The 20,793-nt window shown below is 40.3% G+C and overlaps 1 protein-coding gene across 5 annotated transcripts in view; it reads right to left on the bottom strand.

The window, feature by feature from the left end:
- Positions 1 to 20,793, bottom strand: part of KCNIP1 (potassium voltage-gated channel interacting protein 1) — a 509,279-nt gene that overhangs the window by 283,528 nt on the left and 204,958 nt on the right. The window contains exon 1 of one of the 5 annotated variants that reach the window (XM_082213091.1): positions 12,165 to 12,655. The exons of the other annotated variants lie outside the window; for them this stretch is intronic. Within the exon in view, the coding sequence (XP_082069217.1) occupies positions 12,165 to 12,207 (43 nt within the window). The 5' untranslated portion in view covers positions 12,208 to 12,655. Of the gene's footprint in view, positions 1 to 12,164; positions 12,656 to 20,793 lie in introns of those variants that run through there. 5 annotated transcript variants of the gene reach the window in all.

The following is a 20,793-nucleotide window of genomic DNA, read 5'->3' as shown; positions in this document are numbered from 1 at the left end:
CCCTGAGGGGATTAGCTAATAAGCAAAGGAGCCATATGAGAGTTAGCACCTTGCTTTGTCTGACAACATAGGATGAGTTTGCTTTCTTTGATCTACATTCACTACAACTGCTTCAGTCTGCAAACTACAGTAGAGCAAAAGTGCTGAAATTGTCTGTATCAGCAAGCCTATCCAGACACTTTTTTTATTATAATTTGTTCCTAAATTTGCTTCAGGTGTTTTACTGCTTTTAGGGTTTCTTTACAGTTTTAAAATATTTTAATTTTTATTTTTGAATGTATTTTTATTACTGAAGTATTTGCCACCCTTGGCTTCCTTAGGAAGAAAGTTAGGATATCAATTTATGTAAGCCGCCCAGAGTGGCTGGGGAAACCCAGCCAGATGAGTGGCTATAAATAATAAAATTGTTGTTGTTAATTAATTAATTAAGTGTTGGCTAAGTTTGTCCACACCTGGAGACTAAAAAGCACAATGAATTGGGTAGATGTTATGGTAATTTTAATTAATGGTTATCAAAAACTGTCAGCCTATATAGCACAGTTGTTTATAATGGAGATTTAGAGTAATCATTTTGCCTTCCTCCTCTAAAGTTTTATATCTATGAGTCAAAGCATATTGATCAGTATTAGTATGTTGCCTTTTCAATATATGATTTATTTTTTATTCTAGAAGTGCTGACCTTCAAATATTTATATTCTTTATAGCTTTCACTATGCTTATGTTATATTGAGCTGCTGATGAAGACCTTTGTGTCAAAACTTGATCAGCTATCATTGAAATATACAATACAGTGGAACCTCGACTTACATCCACCTCTTCTCGCAGATGTTCTAAGTTGCGACCACGGCAAACCTGGAAGTAAACACCGGGTTTGCCGCGATTTGTGCATGCATGGAAGTGGCTTCTGCCATCTGCCTGTGCTCACAAGTGGCTGTCGACTCTACGCATGCGCAGAAACGTGCCGCCACCGCATGCACACGGACACAATGGCACCTCCACTAGTGTCTGGTTTCGCCAAGTGGATGGGCCTCTGGAACGGATTATGATCACAAGTAGAGGTTGTACTGTACAGGATTTGGCTTATTAAGCATTTATTACTGGGGTGTTTGCATATGTAATAATTATACTGGATTTTAAATATATATTTTTCTTTAACAAAAAATTTTATGTGCACATGGGTTAAGGATCATTTGAATATTAAGAATGGCAATTACTGGTTAAGAAATTAAGAGGTGGGAATCTCTTCATTCCATTTCCATGTGGGCATGCAATATGCCTGGTTTTGGCTGAAGTAATCAACAAGAGACATGTAGCAACAAAGCAATAATTTTATTCTATAACCTTTATTTTAAAAAAAATATTACTGTGTATGATATTTAGAAATGAAACAGAACAGTAAGTAGCATGCTGTTTCCCCCCCTCCTGCTTGATTTGATTTGAGAATGCATTATCTCAGCCTGCAAGGATTGTCTTGACATTTACTTTTGTATTCAATTCAGCACTGAAGTTCTGAAGTGTTATTTCTTGTTGAAATAACATTCTCAACTAATCTAAGTCAGAATGTTCTATTTGAGGATTAATTAATACTTGTGGCTGCACTGGTTACTTTTGGGAAAATAATCATAGCCCCAGAGCTTGGGCAGGCCATTGAAAACTGACATTTTTAGCTCGGTAAGTTAAAACAGTGTGCTGGCCAGGTGACTCCATTTCTCAAAAACGCTGGCTTTTATTTTATGGAGTAGAGGTGCAAGTGCCCTGCCATATCTGCCACCAAATGCAGTAATTCCACCACCACTGGTCTTGCAAGTTCTGTTAGATTTGTCCAGCTCTGGCCCATCTGGAGCTGGTATGGCTCGTCTTATCTTCAGCTCAGCAGAGTGTAGTCTGCAGACGAAAGGACGAGGCAGTATAGTGCTACATTGCTAATCTTTATTTCTCAACTATACCGAGAACACACAAACGTACATCTTGCCTCTGCGAGAGCAGAGAGGCAACTCTCTCTCGACAATGGAGAGACAGAACAAAGAAAACAGGAAACCAGTGTACGTCACATCCAGTCTCCCATTCCCGTGGGAACCCAACAGTAACTCGGACTGTGGAATGTAAACAATGTCTTGTGACATGCATCTGCTGCTCAGTGAGGGAAATAGAAACCAACAAGTTCAAGTCGAAATAGAATGTTGAAATATGACCTACTTATGTTGGGATCCAATGCTCCCGTGCCAAATTGCACAATCAATCCTCTTTCCTTTGGGCTGCTCTTAGCTGCAGGAACACTGTCTGTGGTCCTGAATCTATTGCTGCTGAATTCCGACCCAGCACCCTTGTCCCTGTTCAGGGTCCTTACTGCACTGAAGCACAAAAGCAACTGAGGCACTCCTGGACCTGCCTCCCAGCATCTCACTCAGACTGCTGCTTTTTCTTAGTGATTGAGGTAACTATGGATCAGGATAGTAAGCTACTTACTACTCTTCTGCTTCCTGACACATATGCTCAGATGCAAATGTGTGGGAAGATTCCCCTTTCCACTGGGGAAGACAGTATGGAATTTCCACATACATAACATGGTTAACTTCCACTTGACACACAGTAACCTGTGTTTACCATGGACGTGTTAAGGCATGATACATTGGTGTGTTTGCTTCTTTTCAATATTTCAAACCCACCCTTCACCAGTTGGTCCCAAAGCAGGAGCACAATAATAAAACAACAGAAAATAACCAGATATATGTAACTAAAATATTAGAAAATAAATCCATGTGGATAAAACTCAACATTGAGATTTTCAGAACATTTCATCCATAGCTGTGCTGAACGACTTAGATACTGCTCACAACCCTTTAACGATACCCTAGAGAAAGCTGAGAAACAGCTCTCTCACTGAGGTCCATTCATGGTTTAACAAATAAAGAACAATTGTTTGAGATTTCTAAAGCCAACAGGAGAAATGGATTCCCTATTCATTTAAGATTAAGAGCAGCCAGATTTTCAAGATTTCATTGAGGTAGATGAATATCTCTATTTCAGTGCCCAATAATCACTTTTTAAATATTCTTTCATGGCTGTCAAATATCAAATTCAGTTGCCTGCCACTTTGCACTGCAGTCTCTCTGGAAGGCTGACATGCCTTTTCAAATGGGATGATTGCATTCTGCTTTGTAATGAACCTTCCTTCACACAGTGCCTTGGAATGAATATGGAGGTATCGTCATTGCCTCAATAGAAATGGATTGCATGGTTTCTTCAATCAAAATGGGAGGTTATTCCAAAATATCTGATACGAACGATTCACCAGGTGCTGGTAATTAGACTATTAGTGAATTTTACACAATAGAATGATTTCTGGCTTCAATACCTCGAAACGACTTTCAGACACAATTTGAAGTTTTCTATTGTGGCATATCTAATGATCTGGTGCAATAAATGTGCCCATGTTAAATTCATTCCTTCAGTGAAGTCTAATTCTGAACATTTTTCATGCATCCTACTTGTTGCTATGAAGATATTAATCGCGTTTGGGAATCCAGTTTTCTTGCCAAGGAAGTAAGTAATAAAATCTGATGGTTTCACTTGCATCTATTATGGAGTAGTAGCTCAATACATTTATTCACATTATTAACTAGCAGAGAGCTGTCTTCATGATGAGCTAACTGAAACCTCATAAGACAATCAATTTTCCTAGGGTAAAAGTCTGCTTCAAGTTATAAGAATAACCCTTTGACTCACCAAGTTACTGCCAGGTTGGGAAACAGGTTCTTGAGAACAAATAAGGCTGGCTGGAGTGAGGCAAGAGCAAGGCAGGGGGAAAGAAGGCAGATCAAGGATAATGGATGCAGCTACTTCCAGCTCATTGCTGTGAACATGAACCTTTTTGCATGAACATGTTGGTGTCTTGCAGCCACTTGAGCCTGCTGTTGAATCAAATGGCATCTAAAGATGACCTGGCCTGAATTTACCAAAATCAGAATCTAAGCAATCTTGAAACACAGTCCATTGTTTGTAGGGTAATCAGAAGATACAGAACAGTTTGAAATTATGGCAAAGCTTTGAATTCTGCTTTGTAGAAGAAAGAGGCAAAGCCTATTTGAATAAGGCTGAAGGCCCCAAAAGACACAAGGGATAGGAAGAGGGAGAAAGAAAACAACCACCTCAAGCAACAAGAGCTGCAACAGAAACTGGATCCATTTTCTGGGAGGGGATGGGCGATGGGGTTATTATTTTGTTTTTGTTTTTATTATGTATTTTGTGTTTTTGCTTGTCTTTTTATTGTGTGAACTGCCCTGAGATCTATTTGTATGGTCTTGTGCTGTATTTTAATATTCCTAATGTACACAAACCAGAGATCTTTGTTTATGGGATAGCATTGAAATATCGCAAGGGAAACAGTATGACAGAGGTTGTGACAAGGCCACCCATGCATTTGGCAGGACAAAGTTCACCTTAGGTGACAGACTGTGAAGTACTGGGAAATGGAAAACAATTGTCAATTTATTCATTTATTAATTTTACCACTTTGAGTTTTCCATCTCTGACATCAGACAGCCTTGGGGCTTCATTGGAATGAAATATTAGTGAGGCAGGTTGTTGACAAATTGTTGCTCAGACATTAGATCACAGAGATAACATGACATTGATATTTTTATAGTGGTGTAGCTCATGCCTTATAGTGTCATTTGCTTCTTTAGCCCACAAGTTCCTGTTAGCAATTTCACTCCTCCGATGCTGCAGATGAGATTGTTGTAAATCACATGCCTGTCTGAGAAGAGTGTGGGAAACGGAAGACAGTCTTATTTCTTTTGCTGTAATGTACTTTCACTTTTGTTTGTTCCTGTTTCTTCTCTCAGAGCTGGAGAGAACGGACACCATTATGCTTTTGTCTGTACATAGTGTGTAAATAAATAGTAGATTAGATCTATGATGTCTCGCTCTTCTTGCTGTGTTAAGCCAGAAGATTAGTGTGCATATATCATTATGATATATGTCACTAGGAAGCACACTGGAAGAGAAGGGAGATGCCTTTTCCAGAACTGCGCATACCGGAGGATGCTCAGAGTCTGGGGGCTTGCAGGCACCCCCAGGGCGTTTTTCCAACAGTTCCTGCATTGGCCAGAGCTTCATAGTGCTGAATTCCCACATAACATCCTACAAACAGATTTCACAAACAGATCCTACAAATATAATATCCTACAAACAGATTTTTTAAAAAATATACAGACTGTCCAATTTGAGTGTCTGCTCCAACCGTTCATGGCTCTTCCAAATAAAATGCAAGAGACTTGTGATTTCTGTGTTTCAATTATTAATGCAACTTTATTTTGTCAAATGTCCTTGAATTAGTATTTAAATGAATCAGCTATGCACATTTGCATTTACCTAAAAAACATATAACATATTCAGAAGTTCAGTTAAATTTATGCTCTCTGCAGAGAGTGATGTTATTTTCAAAGATTTTTAACAGCATGTGATTATGGAAGATTTGCAATGAATTGGAATAACATATCATTATGGCATGAATAAAGGGGGTTGTATCATTTTGAATATGGTGGAACAACTGCACATAAGAGAAGGGAATCTAGGCTGCAGAAAGAATTATGTCTAAAATTATACAAAGGACATTTAAGAAATAACTTTTCCTCCCCCCTCCTTAAATTTCTAATTGTGAGCCATAACAATGGAAATCAGATTTGGTTTTTTAATTGCAATGGATGTGTGTGGATTGCTGGCATTGGTGCCCACTCTATTCCTGTGCCATATGAGCCTCATCAGCACTTGCACATTGGCACAATTATTGATAGCTCAGTTTTTAGGTCATTTTGTGTGCTGATTTTTGCCATCTTCTTTATGATACGACCCTAAATATGTACACAGCTTGTAAAATCACTAGTGAATATTATGTTTATCCACTGTTTGCATAATTTCGTTATACAGTCATCTATCTGACTGCCCCCGCCACAAGATGTTCAGTGTGCAATGCCTATTAGAGGACATTAAGGCATTAAGAACAGGGACTTGTGGCCTTCATAACCCAGCCATTATAATACTACTTTTAAAATGTACAGTATTGTTTTGCTACTTCATTGTTTGCCACCCTGAGCTCCTTTGTAGCCCAAATGACATTTTGAAGAAAGAGATGATTTTTTAAAAATAGAGATTGATACCCCCCACCACATTTGTTACATTTATTTTCTCCTATCATGTTTGCCCATTGCAACCCTGACAAAAATCAGTGGAAAATATTTAGCTGTTTTGGCTCTGTGTTAAAAAGAGGACGACTTATCTATAATCATGCCAGATTTGTTTGGCTGTCAAACACCTATGTGTGCTTGGCACCCCTTTATCATTTTATGGTAATTTACTGAAAGAATAAAAATATAAAGTAACCCATTTTCCCTTGCTGACATAACAATCTAATTGCATAAACTCTTTAATAGACCATGACCTCATTCTCACTGCAGCTTGCTAACAAGTAAAAGAAAGATACCATCAAGGAAGATGCTGCTTAATTGCAAACCAAGGTAGAGTTGAACATTATTATTACCAACTATTGTAGATAAGAGATAAAATGAGATCAAGCAAAGAAATGACCAAAACCTCATATCTACCAGGCCAACAGATATTCACCAGATTTCCCTATTACTACATTTTGAATGTCAAATCTACCTAAGAATTAAAAATATTGGTACTTTAAACAATTTCTATTTTATGGAATCTGTTAGCATGTCGTATGACAGATGCAAAATGCTATTCCACATCAGCTATCAAATTCTGCAAAATGGTAAATATTGCTACATGTCATCAAATATTCTGAAATATCAACAGTTGCATGTCAAACACTAAAACAAAACATCACTGGATGAAAAATATTGGTATAAAATATTTGATGAACATTTGACCGAACAATAGCTATAAAAATGCAGTGGAGATTTATGAAGAAAATGACTAGGAGAAAGATAGGAACAGAGGGACCTGCCATATGCTAACTGAGACCATTGATCCATCTAGCTCAGTGGTGCCCCGCAAGACGAACGCCTCGCGAGACGAAAAACTCGCAAGACGAAAGGTTTTTTCGTTTTCGAGTTGCTTTGCAAGACGAATTTCCCTATGGGCTTGCTTCGCAAAACGAAGCTTGCCCCCGCACCCCGGACCTCTTTTGAAGCAAGGGGCGGCGGGGAGAAGCGATCTTCTCCCCTCCGCCCCTTGCTTCAAAAGAGGGGACAGAGGGGAAGCGCCGCGCGCCTTCCCCTCTCTCCCCGGACCCCTTTTGAACCAAGGCGCGGCAACGGGGAGAAGCGATTCTCCCCGCTGCCCCTTCCCTTGCTTTAAAACAGGTCCGGGGACAGAGGGGAAGGCCCGCGGCGCTTCCCCTCTGTCCCCGGACGGTCTCCATAGGAATGCATTGATTGATTTCCAATGCATTCCTATGGGAAACCATGCTTCGCAAGACGAAAAACTCGCAAGAAGAAAAAACTTGCGGAACGAATTAATTTCGTCTTGCGAGGCACCACTGTATTGTCTATACAGACTGGAAGTTGCTCTCCTGGATTTCAAATATGGCTCTCTTCCATAACATGGCTAATACAGAGTGAGTCTTTTAAAAGAGGCCCCATGGAACAAACCCACTCCTCACTTGCATGTTCACTCACCACCATAAGGTCCCAAAGCAGGTTGCAAAACAAAAACATTAGTTTAGAACAAAATTAATCAACCAGCCATACACAATAATCATCACCTACCATGCAGTCATTTTTAAAGTGGTCATCATAGTTAAGTATCCATGTGGTTCCAAACATGGTGAATGGATGAAAGCAATTATTCAGTCTCTACGGCACTTGAGCAGAAATCATGAATCTATGTATTGGAAACTTTGTAATGCAGGTATACACGTCCCATTCTGCCTCCACTTTGGACACAAGCCAAGTTATCTGTACATATTAGAGGTACTGAGGGTGTCTCATTACTTGAGATTGCTGTAAAGCTGTAATGGCTGTTAAGCTGATTTTACCCAATCTAGCTAGAATGAACTGATTGCTTTTAGAAGTGATATGAAATTTTCCTTAGAGCCAGGAAAAGCCCTGATGTTAAAGTATATCGCATACTGTATTATTAAGACCAGGAAAATTAGTCTTATTTAAATAATATGATTGGCTGTTCTATTGGAATATCTTGTTAGCTTATTTGAGATATGATGTATACTCTGTCCACCTCTGTGGACAGAGATATGATGTATACTCTGTCCACCTCTGTCCACAATCTTTGAACAGCAACCAAAATCCTAACTGTCTCAAAGTGGTGCACTGAAAAGAAATGGTTGACTAAGGATTGACTTGATACTGAGGGAAGGAACACAGAAAAAATGTAAAAAATTTTTTGAAGCTATTTGAAAGATTGCCTCTTCCTGCATATGCCTTTTCATAATGAAATTGGGTATGTATGCTTCCTTTGGCAAGGAGTACATACTGTCCACATTTCAAAGAAATTATGTAAATGCCAATGTATACAGGATTAAACTGACCTCTGCCCTATGTGGTGAACATCATAACTGTAGTCTCTCAGGGAAGAAACTTCCTGGCCATTAGTTCCTCCTGGGCACATAGGGGTAAAAAGGACTTCATTTTCTAGTTGAAAGTTACTCAGGTAAGAAAGTGTACCTAAGATCCAGTGTGTCTTGTAATTATTATTATTATTATTATTATTATTATTATTAATCTGTAGTAGTAGTATGCCACCCATCTGACTGGGTTGGCTCCTGGCTTGTCCTGACCCTGCCTTTTGGTCAGCATTCTGCTTGCTCTTCAGTCCTGGATCCTGGCTTGTTGTCTGGTTTGTCCTGCTACCCAGGTTCCCCTTCAATTCTAGCTCTGTTTCCGGTTTCTGACATTCACCAGATACCCATTTTAAAGCCCACTCTTCATGAAAGTCCCAGCAATGGTTCTAAGCAAATAAATGTAAAAGGCAGCATGCTCCGATCCTCTTGTAAAAATTTAAGTGGGGGAAAGAAATTTAGTAGGGATTTTTTTCTTAAAAGTTTGCACCTTCATGCAGAAGCAGAATAAGAAAGAATGGGGTAGCAGGGGTGGGGTGAACTCATCAGGAAGGAAAACAGAGTGGAACCACAGTGATTCACCAGTCTAAATGCCAGTATAATACAATTTTGTGATTGCCTATTCTAGCACTGCAGAGCAAGGGTTTTGTTTTGTTTTAAATAAGCCACTTAAGGGTTGCAACAAGTGATTGGAGAACTTTGCAATACTTAATATGGTTTTCAATGTAATGTTTTATGTGCACAGTCAGGTTTCCAGCAGTAGAGTGGCACAAAGGGCAAAAATAAATAAATTGGCAAGTGGGCCCTGAACAAAGTCAAACTTCCCTTGGCAATCTACCCAAATAATTCATTTTCAAGTTACTTTGTGATTATGGTGAGTTACACTTGTTTTCTGCCTAATTGCCATTCACACATCACGGCAGATTTTAAAATCAAACTCAAGTCTTGGACCGAGTTGAATAGTTACTTGAAGGTAGAGTCAATACTCTTAATTCCCTGAGCGTTGTGTGGGAGGTGATGTCCTCTGCATGCCCCCTGTTAGGTCTCACACATCCATAACTTATGTTCACCAGCAGCAGTACATGAAATTAGGCTGTATTATTTATTTTGCCACAGGACATAGTAAAATGTTTTTTTTAAAAAAAATAATGCATAGCTTGTTCCTTGGCATTCATAGTTCCTTGATCCTGTACTAATTTTCTTCTCAAGCTAAAGGATTTATTTATTTAAGCTTCTGCTTGAGTTAGTAGAAGCTGTTTATGCAATCTACGATGGAGTATGAGGCTTGGAGGCAGCAAGATGTGAATTTTGAACCTCTCTGTTCTTGTGCATTCATGGCGGATGGACTGGGCAGGCAAAATCTTGAATGCATGAAGAGGTGAAGAAAGTAGGATTGCTACGACTATTCATGCTCCTGACCTGCACACATTCAGTTTCATGTCTGTTGCTAGGACTCTATCCATGTGACTGGGAACTCTGGCAAACAGCTCTACAAATATACAGTTCCATCTACTTCACCTCTATGCATACATGAAACTGACTGCATGAAGACCAAAATGTATAATCCTAGTCATGCACATCTTGGTCTCTTATATCTACCCTCATATGAAAGTCCCTTATATTGAGTTAGACCATTGGTGATCCTGCCCTGGAGTGTTTATGCTGCTGCCTGGCAACAGCTCTCTAACATTTCGGACAACACTACCTGGAATTACTGGGGTTTGAACCTGAGTCCTTCCTGCGTGTAAAGTATGTGTTCTACTACTAAGCTGAGACTATGCCCCACTTCCACTGACCATAAACTCTGAAGACACCTTCAGATATCCAAAGTCTGCTGGAAGACATTTCTATTGTATCCTTATAGTTGTAGTCCCTCCCCACTTTATTTTTCAGATGTTCGTCCCTAAAAGAGGCCCTCTGTAGAGTGGTAAAACAAAAATAAATTAGTTTTTTTAAAAAACTACACATCACTTTCCCCCTCCATAGAGTTGCTCAAAGTGGCTTACAAAAAGCAGCTATAAAACTAGTTTATCCAACTACTAAAATGCAAATGAACAGATTAATAGTAGCAGCAAAAGCATAGAGGGGGGATTCCAAATGTAGACCTCAAAGCATAAGGAAAAGAATCTCTTAAACTGTACAATTTCAATGTTATTAAATAAATATTATACAAAAAGTGATCCAATGTGGTAAGTTTACACTAAAGCATGACAAAAGAAAGGCTCAAAAAACCCCCACCCACTTTCAACCAAAGAGCAGAAACTAATGAAAAAATGTTGTTTGCCACCTTCAAACTCAGAACCTTCCTTGAAACTCTTAATTGCCATTTCTGAACATGGGACATCTGCATTTGCTTGTTCCTGGAGTGACATGTCATTTTCATACAATAATTTTTGGGAAAGGTGGAAATAGGAAAGTGTGAAGTTCTCCTGCCAGCTGAACCTCCAACTAATTCAAAAGCCTCAGTGCTGCTAGCTGACAGCATTCAAACACTGGGAGTCTGACCTCCCAAAATTGAGATTGGTTTCCAGTTGTTGCACTGTGAATCCAGGATTTCTTTTTTTCTTTTCTTTTTTAAGGTGGCACCTACTCAGAGCTGCTTTCCTTGTGGCACATATACCCTCGAAAACCACAGTCACACATGACAATCTACATGCAGTAAAACCAATACTCGTTTCATTTATTATTAAAATGTTTATATACTGTGTTTCCCTTATAAAGAGTGTGAAACTACATAAATACACAATATAACACTCACAAGAACATAAACATGATAATCCAAGTCAACACTTTCCTGGCAGAATGAAGGAGGTACTTTCTTACATGGCTATGCTCCCTTTCCTATGAAATGATGGAGACATTTTTTAAAAAATGACTTAGGGTTTACCTCTTTTTCTCCATCTGCAACTATTTTCAATAATAAGGAGGAGAGCAAGTACTCTAGGTACTCAAACTATAACACTATGGTTGAAGGCAGGGGTGGGGAATATTTTTTCAGTCTAAGTGACAGATTTCTAGCCATCCAAGTGTCATATGCCCGTGGTAGGTGTTCTGAGAGGGGAAAACAGATTTTTTTCTTAGCGTGAATTTCAGTTTAGAGATTGGAGGAGGGACACATGACATTCTTGTTAGGATTGACTCCCCCTACCGGAGACAGGCAGGGTCTTCAACTTGCAACATCCTCTCCAGAGGGGAGAAGTCACCCCATCTCTCCAGACTGAGTAGCAGAGCGGAATAACACCTCAACCCTCAAGCAGGTGCCATCTTAGTCCATTTTGGTGTCAAGGGAGGGCCATCCAGAAAGGACTCTTGGGCCCCTGGGTGTGAGGGGGAGGAGGGAGAGTATCCAGCTTTATCTGGGGAATAGCCCCTCTTTCCCCTATGCATGCATGTGGGCCGTTTGTACTTGTGTTTACTCTTATGGTGATGAAGTTCGTCTGAGTGCAACCCCCCTCCCCTGAGGGAATCATTAATCTCTGAGGAGATAAACCCCTTCATCCAAAAAGCAATTTTGGAAAATTTCCTGAACTAAGGAATGTATCAGAACCAGAGGAGGGGTTTCCTCATACTCTCCCCTGCCTGTTCTGATGAAGAACCTGAAGACTCACCCAAGGCTGCTTACCTGGGATCTCCAAATGTACAGGCCTCCTCCACTTTGCCAACATCTCGAGGAGAGAGGCTGCCCTGCTAAGGCAAAGTCATCCTGCATGCAGATGCAGTGAAAGGGCAGGAATGTGACTGAGGACACTGCAGCTGCTGCTCAAGTCTCCCAATTAGCGCTGGGACCCAAAGGCACAGTTATAATTCAGCCACTCAGAGCAGGGAGAGAGCACAGAGAACGTGAAAGCCACTAGAACAACAGGTGCAGCAATCACGTCTCTAGGAGCTGTTGGGGCCTCCTGAAGATATGCTGAGTTGTGGAAACCAAATGGTGTTCCCACCTTTTTCAGAAAAGGGCGGGAAACGCAAGCTCCTGGCCCTGTCGCCTCTGTGGGCTCCTCCTGTGCCTGCCTGGCCATTAGGTCAGATTTCAGCTGCCCCCTACACTCTTCCCTTCTCCAGACAACAGGGGAGAGAACATGAAAAGAATGAAGGAGAAATGAAGAAGGGAGGGGCAGTCAACAAGAGAACCCAGTGAAAAAACTCACTCAGAAAGATGTTCTAGCAAACAGGATGAAGGAGAGGACTAGACAAAGGGAAAACCCACTGAAAACAAGCACTCAAGCAAGCATTTCTCTCTCACACAGAGAGAGACACAAAGACCAAACCTTCCCCTGCTGGAGGCAGAGGATGTTGCAAGTTGAAAACCCTGCCTGTCTCTAGTAGGGGGAGTCATCCCTATCAGGAATGCCATCCCCCTCCATCTGGTAAAACTGGGCAGAGCAAAGGTTGTACCAAGCTAGAGGCATTGTCATGGTTCAAAGACACATTCCATCCAGGCAAAATACTTGGGATGTGAAGAAGGGTTTGTGAGACATATGGTGTGGGGAGAATTCCAAGGGTCAGATAGAAATAGCTCAGGGGCCACATTTGTCCCATAGGCTTGAGGTTTCCCACTCCTCATTTAAGTGGCCTTTAAGAAAGCAATGTGCAAAACACATTTGGGGGCCCACCTGACAATTTTGGTTACAATTCACTGAAATTGTTCCCTTCCGTGAATCTGTTACTGTCAAACCTTTCAAACTTCTGATTCAAAACAAAATGTATTCACAGTAGGCTACAGAAAAAGAAATATCAATTTCATCATTGTGCTAATAAAACTAATCTGAGGGGAAATTTCAGCATTGAAGTCTACTGCAATAAAATTATAGAAGATGTAGCATAAATCCTTTTCTTTCTTTCTTTCTTTCTTTCTTTCTTTCTTTCTTTCTTTCTTTCTTTCTTTTAGTTTAGAGAGATTATACTGCAAAAGTTATATTGAATGAGTGAATGAATTCAACTGATTTCAAAGGTGGAGGCTTACTAGCCATGGCCCAGTAGTGTGATTATAGTGAGAATGAATTTTATTTTGAGAAGTTGAAATGTCCCAAATTTATATGGGAATCCCTCAACTGAAACAGCTAGCTACTCACCTCAGTTACCCTGTAATGTACAAGATAAAATATTTTGACTGTGCTTGAAGGATGAACAGAGTGAGTTATTTTTAACAAGAATTCAGCAGAAATGAAAAGCATTATAAACACAGAAGCAAAGCATATATTTGTACACAAATGATCGTACATGCAAGCAAATAGATCCCTTTGAGCTCAGAAATTTCAGACAGCCAGTACTTATACACCTGGCTTCCTCCTTCTCCCTTCCTCCCCATCCCTGAGACACACACCTAGCAGTCTTAACTAGCAAATTCTAAAAAAAGAGTCTGTCTTCTTCTGACATCCCATTCCACTCTGCTGGCATCATCATCAGTCATAGCTGTCATCCCCTTACAGACTCATTATAAATCAAGCAACTGGCAACATACCAACTGCATTCATTTTCTCTCAATGCTGCTATACACTTAATATCACAATCCTATACATGTTTTAAGTATCGGCATGGTCAGTATACACAGGACTGCAGCCTTAGCTCAACATGTTGTTGTGGACTAACTTGGCACAGACTAACACCTTTCACACCAATGTGTGCAAAAGGAAGAAAGAGACTGGTCAATATTCCTTTGTACTGAATATCACCTCTTTATTTTGCAAGTCCGAGACAGCAATTGCACAAGGCCACATTAGCCAAGTAGTCCAAATGATGCTTGCTAGTAGTATTTCTTAATGAAATGAAAGGCAGAATGCAAATTATTTTTAAAATAATTTAATAAAAATAAGTATTACTCTGTGAAAGAGTATACTGCCCACTGAGATGCTCTTCAGCAACATTAGTTTGCCACACTGTGATTCCTTGGAAACTTATCACACTATGATTATCATTACTGCTGTTAATATACTGCTTTTTGGCGCAAATGCCCCTTAAGCGGTGAACAGCACAATGAAACCCTCAAATCAGGAGTGCCATCTCACCCTCAGGATTGTGGGTGCCTGCCACCATAAGACGGATGTTCGACATCACACCGACATCACACACACATGCTTTCATATAGTGCATGTGACATCACACACACTATGGGCAGGCATGTGCTTGTGACAGTGCATAACTGCAATGTGGCAGCTGGTGGCAGCAGAGGTTCCTCTTCCCCCTCCTCTCCACAGCCAGTGAGCCACCCTTTTCTGTGGGAAGGGACTCAGACTCGGAGGCAGAGAGACTCTGCCTCCATGTCCAAGCCCTTCCCCCTGGAAATGGGTGTCACACTCGTTGGGTGCGGAGAGTGGAGCTGAACAGCTTCTCTCTCAGGGGCACACCACACTGACTGGCGGGCTGTCTCTCTCTTGGAGGCAGCACTGCTGCCGCCTGCTGGCTTCACTCATTGACTCTGTGGGTGCCTGGCCCCCACAATTATATTATTGCGGGTGCCCAAGCACCCATGGCCCCCTGGAGTTGGCTCCTATGCCTCAAATATATAGTAGAGCACAATAAAATGCCGTAAATCAATCAAAACAATATGAAACAGCAAAATCACAACAAAGGAGGACCAGAAGAAAGTCTTTGCAAGCTAGAGGACTGAATTAATACTCTTTGGTAAGAATCATAGACAATGTGATATCGAAAGGGTTCCCTAAAGGCAAAACTTCCACTAAATCACAGAGATCCAACACTGTATATATACAAACAAAGACCCTGGATAGCATGGACTTACACATTCACTTCATTTGTGATAGCAGCAGCTTTGAACTCACACTATGTCTTCATACACACAATTCCAACTCTTGCTGCCAACAGGGAAACTCTAGAGAAGATGTGGATTCTGAATATGCATTAGAGCTCCAGTGGAGCCAAAGAAGCTCTGAATTAGGGCATGTGAATTTTCAACAGTCAGCCATTCTGGAAACATCAGTGATTATTCAGTATATCACAATAATAGTATACTCTGTTCCCTACTGTTTGTTCCCAATTTCTTATAGTCCATGGTTTTGGTAAGTATATTAAAATGCACCTTAACAAATTAGTAGTCATAATTATTTCAACTGATAAAAAATAGTCTTACATTTTCAATCCAGGTATAATTGTTTTCATCAAATCCAAATGCTGCCGCTAGTCCTGAAAGTTGTACATTTTTGGTCCCCCTTTAACAAAATTATACCTAACTTGAATTTACAGTGATATTGCTTCTGGTTCCACAGTTTGGTAATATAATGTTGAGCCAGTAAAAGTTAGATAATTTAGCAGTCATTGTCAAAGGTAATGAATCAAGGCTGAACATTTATATTAGGGGTTCCTTGAATTAACCAGTGCCAGCTTCATCTTGTTTTATGACTTTAGAATAATTTTACATTGTGATTGCTAATTAAATATATATAATTTAAGCTGCAATACAATTTTATTGATATCTCAGCACTCATCATCTTTGCAACTGCTAACACTGTACATAATGTCTGTGAATCCAGGAAAAGTAAAGCCTGCTAAAGGGCATTCAGTTCAATGGGATCTGAGTCTTCTTTCAATTATGTTGATTTGGGTGCATCAGTACCATTACCTGTAACCATGGCTCATCTAAGGATCAGATTCATACAGTAGGAAAGAGATTTATCTCACTTTCCCATGAGCCGCCATGAGGAAACCTGGAAACTGATTTTGACTAGGTGGCTCAAACACCAGCATACCAGCAACTGGACATTTACTTCAACACAATACACAAAGGTCAAACTCCTTTCACCCCAGGGGCTGACAGGTTTCCCACAAGTGAGGAACAGCAACAATCCAGGTGGTAACTCAGCATCTTCTTACTTTCCAAGAAATATAACAGGAAGTGTGGAACATGCTTGAGAGTGAAGTCCAGCTTCCAGACTGGGACTTTAAAACCACTGCAGGCTCAGGGGTTTCAGTGGGGTTTCTTTTGCCATTTGGCAAAGAGACAGTTCTACTTTAGTCTCATCTCTCCCCCCCCCCAGTAGTTTGTCCAACCCAACACATGTTTACATGTTTACTTGGAAGACTGACTGAATGCAATGTTAAGAAACACTATCTAAAAATGGATGCTCAGTGACTCCAAATTATAATAGGTTGCCTCTGCACTGGTATATTATCCTTTCATTTTGCTAGCAAATGAGAACCCAAAGTTGCACAACCAGATGAAATTTTGATTTTCCATTTCTGCAAAGTAAGAAATCGAAACAACAGGATGTAAACCAAGCTTATTGGTCTTAGAGAAGAGGGCTTAAAAGCATATCCATCTTTGGGGGAGGAGGGGAAAAATATGTAACTCTTACTTATTTCTTCCCTAAAATAGAAAAGCCTCGGAGGCAGAGTATGTGGTTTGCATGCAAAATGTCCCCAGTCAATCCCTGGCATTTCCAGATAGGTGGTGTTGAGGAAGATTTCTGCCTGAAACCACTGGTGGAGGAAAGGGGGGAGCGGGGGTGATGGGCTACCCTGGGCAGTGGAGTGGCAGGGTCCCTGCTGGCTGAAGGGAGGAGGAAAGCGGGGAGGAGCTGAGATGCTGAGCCACTCACTGGTGGTGCCACGAGGAGGGCTCTGGTTAGAATCATAGAATAGAATCATAGAATCATAGAGTTGGAAGAGACCACAAGGGCCATCGAGTCCAACCCCCTGCCAAGCAGGAAACACCATGAGAGCACTCCTGACATATGATTGTCAAGCCTCTGCTTAAAGACCTCCAAAGAAGGAGACTCCACCACACTCCTTGGCAGAAAGTTCCACTGTCGAACAGCTCTTCCTGTCAGGAAGTTCTTCCTAATGTTTAGGTGGAATCTTCTTTCTTGTAGTTTGGATCCATTGCTCCGTGTCCGCTTCTCTGGAGCAGCAGAAAACAACCTTTCTCCCTCCTCTATGTGACATCCTTTTATATATTTGAACATGGCTATCATATCACCCCTTAACCTCCTCTTCTCCAGGCTAAACATGCCCAGCTCCCTTAGCCGTTCCTCATAAGGCATGGTTGTAGTTCTATTGTTTGGTTAAAGGGCCAGAGGTGGGGAAGGGGGGTGTCACGTTGGCTGGCAGGAAAGGAGGCGGGTAGGGAGAGTGAGGAGGTGGAAAGGCTCTCCCGAAGGAACTCGTGCATGAGCAGCCAGTGACCTTTTGTGCTTCAGGGTCTGCTAATCAGTTCATTACTTACCTAGACTCGGGAAAGTTTAAGATGGCAGCCCTTATCTGACCACACCATCCATAGGTACCAACTACCTATGGCTGAGGGGATATCAAGAAGAGAAGGATAGTCGAAGGGGAGAAGAGAACCATGGCAAGCCAGCAGGGCTCCCGGATGAGGAACAGCGAGAGAGGCGGCAAACTCAGTGACCACCCGGGTGGCAAAAACCCTAGCTATGCCACTGCCCGAAACCCTGGAAAACCATCACTAGTCAGATGGAAAAAGAGTCTGACAAGGAATAAAGCAGCTTCCTTTTCTCTCTTCCTAATAATGAGCCTCTATACTAAATTTCATTGAAAGTACCCATCTCACCAATGGAATCCAATGTGTTTGCAGTATTTTGTGTGTGAAAATTATGAAGTTCAATAAGAATAAAATGCTCTTTTAAAATTTACAATGAAGCTGGGGTATATGGTAGAAGAGATGTTAACCAGAGTAGATTTTCATTGATTAGAACAGACAGTGATATATCACTCTCTGCCACAAGACAATTTCATGGCCATGTTCTAAATCAACAAAATGTTATTTATTTAAGCAACTGAACTTTACAAATAAGGGCAAGAAATTCACAACTGAAAGGATCTGGGGAGCAACAGAAACAGTTTTCAGACTGATTTTTTAAAAAAATAACAAAATAGATTCAGACAAAAGAAAATTATCAAGTTAATATTTCAAATTAAAGAAAGCAACCAATCATTCCAAATAACTCATTGAACAATTGAAGATACTGTTGCCTCGTGCTGTCCAGTCTATAAGGCAAGATCAAACCACAGCAAAGCATGCTACGTTCCTACTATGTTCCTACAAAGGATCAAATCTATCACTTTTTGCACTTCCTAGGAAGAGTTCCATACTATAACAATTAGCATGGGTTATTTTATTGATTTAGAACATCTAAACTGAGTACAAGGGCACACTGTTCAAGATTATTTTTCAAGTTCTCTCTGTCTAAAGGACCTGAACAAGATCAGTCATAGGCCAACTGGAAGTGTGATAGGATTTTCCTTTCCATGCAGCTTTATCTTCACTCTGTTTTTCCTATCACTACTAGTATCCACCAGCAAATCAGATATTACTCTGTAAGTATGTTCAACCTATCCTCCATTGCATGGAGAGCCATTAGTTGCCATCTGACCTTTTTGCCTGCCCAGTGTACCTGTACTGTCCCCACTGCCTTTACTGGGATGGAACATCAAGTATATCCTGTGAACATAAAAGCTAATACACATGGCCAAAAGTGTGCAGTCCATTACCAGACTTTTTCCTGGGGAGGTTGATCATGTGATTATTTTTGCTTACATACATCCTGGAGTTTACACAAAAAGGCCACACATAGTGCATAGATAAACTATGGAATCTATGGATTAGATAAATTGATGGAAGTAAAGGCTATCACTTAGAGCAGGCATCCCCAGATTCAGCCCTCCAGATGTTTTGGGGCTACAACTCCCATCATCCCTAGCTAACAGAACCAGTGGTCAGGGATGATGGGAATTGTAGTCCCAAAGCATCTGGAGGACCGAGTTTGTGGATGCCTGACTTAGAGGAAATGTAAGTAGTGACCTTCAGAGAATATTTAAGACTTTTTGGGACTACATCACAATGCTATTTTGCATTATCTGTTAGTCTTCCTGTGCCTCACTTTGCCATTAAGAGAATGATCTCCAAGTATGCAATTGAATATCTTCAGCACTACTATGGTAGCCTTTCAGATTGCAACTGATTTCCAGTGCTTTATTCTGCAGAAAAGGGAACAAGGGCTATGTCACCTGTTGGGTTGCTACTTTATTTGGCAAATCATATAGTGTGCTGTGCCTTGGATTTTCCAGTTGTAAAATATATGTAAGCACTGCTTAAGCTGAATTATATGTGGATATAAACATGGTGATGCTCTTTAGAACAGCCATTGAAAATAATGAATGAATGTTAAACACATGCCACAATGGTGTTCTATGGCTCTATTTTCACTTTTAACAAAGGTGGCTGTAGATATATCCAAAATGGTGTTGCTTATACCCAATTTAATATCTGAATTTGGTACTCTAAAATGAGGCAATACATGGTGGTTGAACTCAACTTGGTAAACAAATACAGTAACAAAAAAAATCCTAACCACTGAATTTCCATCTTGCCCTACAATTGTTGAATTATGAGGTATGGGGGGGAGAGAGAAAACAAAAATATATCTTGCATTCTTTGTCCTCCAGTCAGTGGCCATTTCAGTAGTCCGAGAATATTTCCTGATTCAAAATACCTACTAGTTTCCAGGGAAGGCAAAGAAAAGATGTTTATTATGAGCTTCACTTTTAATTGTACTTATTTCTCAGAGTTATATTATAATGAATCTTTCTTTCTTTTTAATTCCAATGCTCATTAGTTTTCCACTTTTCATCGCTCTAGAAGAAATTATAATTACAATGGAATACCCAAGGCTATAAAATAACCAAATTAGCATGAGTAGTGTTTGGTAGCAGTAACAGTGATACAAACTCCCATGCTCCCTTCAGTAGTACACTCCAGAGTGGAAAATACAGCATTTTGTAATGTGAGGTCCATTTGTACAACATACATTTCCCAAGTCAAACTCGTTTGATAAAATTACATAATGATGATTTTACTAAGTCCAAAAGAAACAGGTTGAACAAAATTTTAGAATTCTCTGTCTTCTGACAAGAAAGAAAGATCCATGGCAAGACCACCCCATCCCAAGATTCAGATTACTACTAGAACAGTGTAACTCTGAAAATGAATTACAGTCATACCTGTAGTCTGGAAATGTTGCTAACAGGGTGTGTGTGTGTTTTGTTTTTTTAAAAAAAGCAGTAAAGACTGAATGCAAATCTGATACTTATGTGATTTGTTTTGCCTGTTGTTCAATTATAGCTGAGTTCCTATTAATGTTACCCTTCCACTTCATTTGAAAGGCTTTTTGCATTGTAATGAGATGCTAAAATATCCCAAGGCTGAATGGAAGGTGGAAGATTGTTATCATCCTCATTGTACTGCTCCCAATGTTGACAATTCAAATGCTGTTCATGGAACA

Source organism: Podarcis vaucheri, assembly GCF_965113315.1.
Source record: "Podarcis vaucheri genome assembly, chromosome: 2".
Taxonomy (NCBI): domain Eukaryota; kingdom Metazoa; phylum Chordata; class Lepidosauria; order Squamata; family Lacertidae; genus Podarcis; species Podarcis vaucheri.
The sequence above is the reverse complement of the archived record's forward strand: the minus strand, read 5'-3'. Positions and strand labels throughout refer to the sequence as shown.